Here is a 9,917-nt window from a genome sequence, read left to right on the forward strand (position 1 = left end):
ACCTCATCGTCGATTATGGTCTAGTCTGAGTCTAACATCATAACTAACATGGTCAGGCTGGTTGTTTCCACGTTCTAATGCTGCGGCAGCTTCCCGCAAAAGCTCACTAACAGATTTCGCCATATCTCGTCGTCTCGATTACAATATAATCACATTTAAATAATTTCGTTTCACACATTCAAATCATGCACACGGGACGTCGACGACTTCGCTTTACAGAAGGCGTGTCTCAGCGCCGTTACTAGAATAAGCCACGCCCACTCATTAACATAGAATTTGCATGCAGGTTGTCTTTGAAAATGAAAACTGTGAAATAAAAGAGGAATTAAAATGAAAACGAAAATGTACATTTGTATTTGAATTGTGTCACTATTATTGCGTGAGCGTTACTAAAGAGCTTTGTACAAACTGTATTTGTAGTTTCCTTTTCACGTTTGGCTTTTCATTTTAATATTGGCAGTCTTGCCTCGAGACTGTAGTGAAAATGAAATGTGAAATCACCAATTGCATTTTATTTTTCAATTTGACAGGGATAATGCTGTGAAAATGAAATCATTGAATTTCATTCTCAATTTTGTCACATTTTTTGCATACAGTTTTCTGTAATGAAATCATTAATCTGGTTATAATTTTCATTTTAATCATTTAATTTATTTATAGCGTAGCCAGAAAAGAGACTCTGGGTGTGCATCTGAAAATCTGGGTGTGCCACTTTTATTGTCAGATTACTGTGCAAAATTATTAACCATAACCATATAACCATGGCCCACATAACCATAAAACTATATAAAATATAACTATACATTACACTCAGGATTATATGCGCGGCAAACATCTCTGGGGAGCTGCTGGGGGTCACAGTCAGCTGCTGTTTGCTGATTGGTTGGCAGTCCGAATGTCGGCAGATATTTTTTTAACGAAAATAATTTAAACTGTAAATCACATTTTAACATTTTGAGCGTTATGGCACCATAATTATATTGGATTCTTATTTCTGTGCCCCTGAGAGTATGAGTTAGAATGTTCTGTGACGTCACAGAACTGCCAGATTCAAACTGCTTTCGCGCTTTGGCTGGCGCTGAGCCAGAGACGGACTCTTGTCATTATATCACAACTAATATGCAGTGTTTTCAACCACATAATGTTTATTTTATGTTTCAGACATTTAAATACACATAAGTACTAGTAAAACAATACATTTGTTGTTTGTAAAATACACAGTAATGTCTATGGAAGCAGCTGAAACAATCTATTCGAATGTAATTTGCCGACATGTTTTATTCATATGTCAGACACACATAGCGGAACTATAAAGTTTAACAGTTACTCTATTCTTCTCCCAGTTCAACAGCCACTTACTTTCATGTATTTCGGGAGAAACTGTGGAGTTCAGGTGCTGTAAATCCAGCTGACAGGACTCTCTGAACTGCAGCGCTCATCTCGTTATAGATCAAGATAATTTATAAAGGTTTTTAAACGAAGAATCGGAATATCAGATAGTTTACATGGTAAGCAAGTTTGTAAATATTTTTAATAAAAAAGGAAAAACGAATAGCGATACGTCTGTTAGTTATTGTGGCTGCGGTGTGTCACGTGACAATCATGACGCGTCGCCATGGAAACAAGGGGTCAGTTCAAATATTTTTAACTTGCGCGTGTAAGGGTTGATTTAAAAATATATATATTCTAAATAAACAACAATAGCCCAAGTTTAGTAAAACATTTTTTATTGAGACTATAAAAAATAATTCTGCATCCATTTTTAGGTGTGCCAGCTACCACTGTGGGTGGCACCGGCACACCCTGGCACACCCGTGGCTACGACAATATGACGTAACACTCTGTGCGTATGTTTTAATAAACATCATTTAACATAATAACTAACAACACAAATGTGCGTTGCATTTACAATCCTGTGAAAACAGGGGTGCTGGCTGCACCCCACTTCCCGCGCCCCTGGTAAAAACAAAACATTTAATTTCAAATAAATACTGTTCTTTTAAACTTTATAGTAACGTTACTCAAGAAAAAAAATATATGTAATATATTTTATATCATATATTTAATATTTATAAAAAAATATTAAGCGGCACTGTTTGATAATAATAATCAATATTTTTGAGCAGCAAATCGGCATATTAGAATGATTTATGAAAGATCATTTGACACTGAAGACGGAGTAATGATGCTGAAGTTATATTTTACATATATTAAAATAGAAAACAGTTCAAAATATTTCACAATATTACTGTTTTATTGTAGCCTAGCTATTATGTCAGATAAGAGAATACATTTAAAACACATAAAAAAACCGACCCCGAACTTTTGAATGGTAGCCCATAATAATATACAACGAGTAACGTTAGCTATATGTAATGTATATAATATACGAATTACAACGAGTAATTTGAGTTTGCTAAAAACAGTAATATTGGACGTACACTAAATTTCTCTGTTTGTTGCTATGGTTTGTTTGTTGGCATAGTGTGCCCCCTGTTTACCACGCGGTGAATGACCGGCCACAAACACCATCTGTGTGACTTTAACTCGATTAAGATATTTTAGCTACAGCATCATATTATGCTTTTGCATATGACTCACATAATTTTTGCACACAGTATTTAAGGAATGCAAACTCATTCAAAGTCATGGTTTGAAAAAGTGACAGGCGGACACTCCTCCTGACTTCCTCCCGCTCGTGTCAAATTGCTCATCCTGCAACTTCCTGTCGCTATAATTCCTCATTGCTAACGGAGGCTTCCTATCTTAGCCTATCCAGCTAACTCCACAAACAGAAAAAAACACAACAATAATGTGCATTAAATTAACGTATGATATTACGTTCCGGAATAACACAGCCGTTGAAATGTGAACGAACAGAGATCGAATAAATTTAAAGTCAAAGCGTTTCCGTTAGATTCACACTGTATTGTATGTTATAATGCTAGCTCAGGACTCCAGAGATTTGTTTGATGTCAGCTAGCTTGGAGTTTCTCTTTTTCTTTGTTCGTCGCTAAAAATAAATGTTAGGCCAGACTGTGACTCAACCGCAAAAACGAAAAGTTTATCTTTTGTAGAGCGATATCGATTTGTGTTGACACCTGTTAGCTAGCGCGGCTAGCTAGCGCTCTCCACAGACTGATTCTACTGGAAATGGTGATTATTTCTGGCTTACTCTATTTTATATTCACCGTTAAGCTTGTGTTTATAAGATGTATTCTCTTTGAATATCTGCAGGCCATGTTATTGAGATTAAGTTGGTCAACAAAAATGTATAGCCTATACCGGTATGTGTGTGTGTTTAATAAAGTCTCTGGCCTGCTAGCTAGCGACTTTTTGTCAAATGTTTTTGGAATCCAGAAAGCTGCATTCCAATTACATGACAGCCTGTCAGGTTCTGTTAACATGACAGTCAAGTAATCATGGAGATCTCATCTTTTTTCTCAGTCTTGTTTTACCGTTATATCTGTTCCCCGTTTCCCCTTAGGTTACTGGTAGGGTTAGGTTTAGGGTTTGACAGTCCATATGAAGCATAGGAGGAACACAGACTTCGAAACAACACCGTCATGGTTTGTTCTTCAAATAAATGAGTACCTTCAACATCATGTTTTATATTGATGACATTTACATTATTCAAAGGTTGCTTCAGAGTGGAAAGTGTTTGTTTTCTCTGATAGACCTCCATTATGTAATCCGAAGGTGTTTTTTCTTTCCTTTCTCTTGTTAGTTGTTATAGTCTTATTTTTACTCTGTATATAAATGGCACTGCTTAATTGCATATCATTGTTTGTTATATGCAATGCAAAAAGTATGTTTCTGATATGTTAACCTGCTGTTATCTGTCAACAGGTAGACGCCCTCATGTGCCCATGGAGAAGGCGGCTTTCGAGAGGTGGCTGGAGTCGGTTTCCACCTCCTTCCTGGCGCTAAGCGACCAGCAGCGCAACCAATCGCTGGACCACCTCATCTCACTGAGCGGCGCTGCCCAGCTGCGACACCTGTCCAACGGGCTGGAAGCGCTGCTGAAGCGGGATTTCCTGCGTCTGTTGCCGTTAGAGCTGGCTTTTTACCTGCTCCGTTGGCTGGACCCCCAGACCCTGCTCACCTGCTGTCTGGTGTGCAAGCAGTGGAATAAGGTCATCAATACCTGTACAGAAGTGTGGCAGAGCGTGTGTCGAGACCTCGGCTGGCGCATCGACGAGTCCATCCAGGATGCGGGGCACTGGAAGGGTGTTTATCTGAAGGCCAAACTGCGCATGAAGCAGCTGAATGAGGAGGATGCGTTTGAGACGAGCTCTCTGATTGGACACAGTGCTCGGGTATATGCTCTCTACTACCGGGATGGGCTTCTCTGCACAGGTACGTTACCTTTTAATAGAGGTTGTTTTTTTTCCTGGTCATGTGGTGAAAAGGAGATCCAGTCCGCATGGAAATTCACCCTAAATTCATCTAATTTATAAGTGCATCTTATTGATCAAATTATTTTTTTTAATCAAATTTTTTGTCATCAAATTGTCAATTTGACTTCCCTCTGGTGTAATGTTTACCAGACTTCTCCAATCATTTAGACCCCATCCCTTTTTTAAATTCATCCTCAAGTTTGCATTCAGATCTGTCTTTGTCAAATAGAAGCAAGTAGCCACTCCACAATTGATGTTTCTATAATCCATTCAAAAAACGTAGAAAAGATTGCTACTTCTGTTACATTGCGACATTTATGTGCTAATTTTCTCTTTCGTAAGTTCAGTTTTTCAATTTCCAGTGTGGAAGAGAATGAGTTATTGTGCTTCTTATGGATTCTTGTTAAATCCTAGGGTCAGTAAAAATGATAGGACATGTTAATCTGAAGTGCATTAAATGGTTGGTTTAAGTCTTTTCATAGATTGAACTCAATCAGGCTGTAATTTTATTTTTACCTAGCCATATCTGCTCTATCGCACTAAACCAACACTGTTCTTTGAATCCACATAATCAAATTCATTTATTTTGAATTTAAATATGAATGGGTGGTGGTTTACTGATGAAGCATGGAGTTATTGCTTGTTTTAAATGAAGATCACGTTTAGTGGCTCGCTGATTGTAGACGTCCTTCCACTTAGGTTCCGATGACCTGTCAGCCAAACTATGGGATGTTCGCACAGGTCAGTGCGTCTATGGCATTCAGACCCACACTTGTGCCACTGTCAAATTTGATGAGCAGAAACTGGTAACAGGATCTTTTGACAACACCATTGCATGCTGGGAATGGAGCACTGGTGCCAAAATCCAGCAATTCCGAGGACATACTGGGGCAGGTTGGTGTCAAGCTTTGTCGGCTAATAGCACAAAGAAGATCAATGATTAAAGATTTTGCTTATGATTTCGGTTTTGTCACTGCTGACCTTTATGGTAATGTCACGGCAGCAAGACATTGCATATGCATAAAAAAACAGTTTTACTGTTGTTGCAGTATTCAGCATAGACTACAACGATGAGTTGGACACCCTGGTCAGCGGCTCAGCAGACTTTACTGTAAAAGTCTGGTCCCTGTCTGCAGGAACCTGTGTCAACACTCTTACTGGACACACAGAGTGGGTCACTAAGGTAAGACTTATTTTGACCAGATCTGATTGTGGTATGAAGCATTGTAGTTTATTATTATTTAGATGTACTCTGTACATCTGCTCTGGTTTAGGTGCACCTTCAAAAAAGCCAAGTGGAGTCCATGATGCACAGTCCTGGTGACTACATACTACTGAGTGTTGATAAGTATGAAATAAAGGTAATGTAAATCACTTGTGCAAGTATTTTTCAAGCTCTATTAATGTTTTTCAAATTGCTGTTCAGTGTGAAGTTTGATGTCTAAAACAATTAGATTGTGATTTTTAAATGTAAAGTTGTTTTTAAATGTAAAGTTGCAGTTAAATGATTCTATTGTTGCATTTAGGCCTGTCATTAGTAGTAAAAAAAAAAATACTCTCAGTAAATTTAATCTTGAACTTTGTATTGTGTTTTCTCTTTTTTTTCCCCTAATGAATCACATTCAAAACATGAGTATAAGGATGTGGCAAGAGAGCTTGTAACCTTAACTACAAAAAAAAGCATACAAAAAGAACTTTCAGTTGAGCCAATATTTTTATGTGATATTCTAACTTCATATGCGCAGTATTTATCTGTTCTGCCTCTGTTTCTCCATAGGTGTGGCCTATAGGGTGTGAGATCAACTGTAAGTGCTTAAAGACCCTATCCGTGTCAGAAGACCGCAGTGTCTGCTTGCAGCCACGATTACAGTTCGACGGCCGGTACATTGTCTGTTGTTCAGACCTGGGGATATATCAGTGGGACTTTGCAAGTTTTGATGTCATCAGGTACATTCATTTCAGCCCCTCAATTGTTTAACCAAGCTGCTAATAACCCTGTTGAATCAAATGTCCTTTTTAAGGTATAGTTCACCCAAAAAATGAAAAATTTGTCATCATTTTCTCACCCTCATTTTGTTCCAAACCTGTATGAGTTTCTTTCTTCTGTTGAACACAAAAGAAGATTATTTTAAATAATATTGGTAATCATACAGTTGACGGTAGACATTGACATCCATACTATTTTTTTCCTACTATGGAAATCAATGACTACCGTCAACTTTTCACTTTTGGGTGAACTATCCCTTTAAGTTTGAATATTTTTATATTAGAGAGTGAACTGTAATGTTTTTTAAATGTTTTTTTCTTCTTCATTTATTCTTGTCAAACAGCATGCTGGTACAGAATTTGAATAATCAAAACTGCATTGTCTTCACTGTATAAATTAAATATAATTAATCTTTGTTAAAGCTGCAAAAGTGATTTTCTCTTTGTATTTTGTTGTTTTATTAACATTAATGACAGACAGCAGCAGGAATTTTAGGCTACTGTCACTTTAAGACCAAATGCACAGATCCATTATACTGATACACATCTGTTTTAGTTGTTTACAGTCTCTTAAGACATAAGCGACTGTGTTTACGACGATACTCACCGAAACAGGCGTAACAAACGTAATTGTACATGTTTGTGTCCGTTCAAGCACAAATAGACGTAAAAGAGAACTGAATTCTGTGTTCGCGTGCTTTCTGTGCTGCTCTGTGTGTGTGTTCACAGAAAACAGCTCACGAGTTTCGAAGTGAGTTCTCTCTCACGTCGTCTTGTGCTTGAATGGTTTCAAATCTCTTGAATTTTTAAACTGACATAACCAAAAACACATGCAAATGATAAAATGATACACACATATCGATGCTAAAACGATATGGCTTGATTTAATAGAAATCGCTTAGATTAAGCCGGGATTAGGCTCTAGTTCAGTTAGGGCATTTAAATAGCTTTTATAAAGGTGCCTTAGAAAAGAACATTACTGGTGTGCATCTTGAGACAAAACAATGGCACTGATATATTTTAAGATATGCTAGTGTAAGTTGCTTTCAGTTAAACCAGCTCAAACATGCATTCTAGTCTGGGACTAGCTTAAACCTTGTCTGTAAAACCAGGGGTATGTCGTGCAGCCCTAGTTTAAATGTTATGCACTTTTTTTTCTTTTTTTTTTTTGCAGACAGTCATCTTATTTAATTGCTTTGAATAAACAATTGAATACAGTGCATTCATATTTTGCTCATTGCGCCCAGTTGTGGCCGTTTTAATAAAATGCTGTTTTAATAAAAGGCAGCTTGTGCTTATTATTTACTGATTTTTTCATATTTACAGAGTCATCAAACCACAGCAGGAACCCTCCAGCCTCTCTCTGCTTGGTTTCGGTGATATCTTCGCTCTGCTTTTTGATAACCACCACCTCTATGTTATGGACTTGAGGACTGAGGTCACCGTGGGCCGTTGGCCACTGCCAGCCTACCGCAAATCCAAACGTGGCTCTAGTTTCTTACCGGGCGTCACCTCCTGGCTCAACGGACTGGACGGCAAGAACGATTCGGGCCTGGTGTTCGCCACCAGCATGCCCGACCATAGCATTCATCTGGTTCTTTGGAGAGAGAACGGCTAGAAACACAGAGGTGGTGAATACTAGCCCTGTGCTCTGAAATCAGGCAAAACTTTTATGAACACAACAAAAAGAAGAAAAAAGGGTGCTCTCAATTTGAAAAAAGAAATGATAGCCAACCAAGTTAGATAATGCATGGACCAAAGTGTTTTCACCCCTCTTTGCATTTGTTTCCATTCAGATTAGGAATTTACTCTTGCTTCACTCTTTCTTATTCACTTGCAAACCACGCATTCTACTCGTTGCAATTTATAGAAAAGGAGACATCTGAAGATTTGTATTACAGACCATAACTTCTCTCCATGATGTGAACAATCCAAGGCTTTTGTTTGTTGAAGATTTAAGAGAGTTCCGACTGACATTCAGATTTCAGCTCCTTTTGCTTTCACACCAGTGAGAGGTAGTGAAATGCTCCAGCACCATCTGAGCACAGATCTTCACAGCAAGCATGAGCAGTAGAGCTGGCTTGTTTTTTTTCTAGCACAATCACCAAGATTGACAATGAAGTGTTTTTTTTGTTTTGAGTGCTACCTTTTCAACAAATTTGCTTTATTTACAACATCAGGAATTTTCCTGTAGATAGAGAAATGTTGCCTTAAATCTACGATTTCCTTTTGAAGAATTTGAATTTGCAGACCTCTGCGTCTCTAAGCGCTGGCTTGCACCCCAAACATCTGTGTTGGTCATTTTGCTGAGTTTTTGAAAATACTCTGATAAAATGCAGTCTGAAATGGGTTTCATATGAAGGTCATTCAGAGGTGGCTTCTTGCTGTTACTGACCCGTGGTTTTATTTTTCATTCAGTTAATTAGTCGTGCATTTATTTTAACACTTAACCCTTTGCATTTACAGTGTCACATTCTGAAAACCAATGTTACAATCCTCCCTCAATGAGAGAAAAATGTTTTATGCTTATTTTTTTAACCTAATGTAATCGACACTGTAAGAGTTAGTCTTACCACTATTTAGTCAGACTAGATTGCACAAAAATGTTTCTTGTGAATCTCATTGAATGTTCATTTTTAATCTTTATTTTTAAAGACTGATCTTATTTTTAGCATAATCCAGGGCTAACCCGCCTTTGTCACTTTATATATCTGCTTCTGTAGTTCTGTATATCCTACTGGAACATTAGAACAATGAAACTTTTTATTTTCCCAAACCATCAAAACAAATGAATAAGTTTTTTGGGGGGGTTGATAGTTTAATGTTTTCTCACCATGTTGCTCACATATTTCAGTGGACAGATACTGGGTAAAAATATGATTATCCGAAAATGTCATTGGGGAGTTACAACGTCTGTATGCACTGGTCATGTGTTACTTCACTGTAATGCTAACTTCACAGACAGTAATGGCATCCATCCATCATTAGCAGAATTCAGGTCTGTTGTTTGTATAACAAAATAACATGCTGTCTTACAAATAAATGACAGTAGCTAATGATAGAAGTTGACTTTCTTTTGACTCATGATGTTTACTGTTTTTCCTGATGTGGAACATCTAGTTATGTTCTCTTGCATGTGATGTATCAAGTTAATCCAGCTCTGCGTCAACAGAACCTCCAGGTCGCTGAACCACAATGCAAGTGACAATCGTATTATAAGTTATAACCAGAATTACAGGGGCCTTTCTCAAACATTCTTTTAATCTGTTTGCACACTAGAGGGCGATGCTGCAACACATATAATGTGGTAAAAGAAGGAAGAACTGTATTGGATGTATGCACGTCATTGCACTACAGGCTGCAGCGAGGACATCGTGTGGCAATAAGAGTTAACAAAATATATATTGTTTTTTATTAAACTTTGTGAGAGTAAGTGAATGATGAATTTTCCTTTTTGGGTGACGGCCCCTTGACTCAATGTAGAAGTGTAACGAAATAACTTAGAGCTTGTGTAAATGTAAGTGTCGTTCC

At 37.7% G+C, this 9,917-nt stretch overlaps 1 protein-coding gene across 2 annotated transcripts; it reads left to right on the top strand.

Annotated features, from left to right (window-relative positions):
* The first annotated feature begins 2,710 nt into the window (after positions 1–2,710).
* Positions 2,711–9,450, top strand: fbxw2 (F-box and WD repeat domain containing 2). 2 transcript variants are annotated; one of them, XM_082170583.1, is made up of 8 exons: positions 2,711–3,156; positions 3,488–3,569; positions 3,850–4,359; positions 5,100–5,294; positions 5,450–5,583; positions 5,675–5,761; positions 6,178–6,347; positions 7,713–9,450. In XM_082170583.1, the coding sequence occupies exons 3-8, from the start codon at positions 3,870–3,872 to the stop codon at positions 8,002–8,004; spliced, it is 1,368 nt and encodes a 455-aa protein (XP_082026709.1). In that variant the 5' UTR covers positions 2,711–3,156; positions 3,488–3,569; positions 3,850–3,869; the 3' UTR covers positions 8,005–9,450. The 2 variants fall into 2 exon arrangements, with proteins under 2 accessions (XP_082026709.1, XP_082026708.1); XM_082170582.1 differs by lacking the exon at positions 3,488–3,569 and having other exon boundaries at positions 2,712–3,156.
* The last annotated feature ends 467 nt before the right edge of the window (positions 9,451–9,917 follow it).

Source organism: Leuciscus leuciscus, assembly GCF_965113295.1.
Source record: "Leuciscus leuciscus genome assembly, chromosome: 5".
NCBI lineage: Eukaryota > Metazoa > Chordata > Actinopteri > Cypriniformes > Leuciscidae > Leuciscus > Leuciscus leuciscus.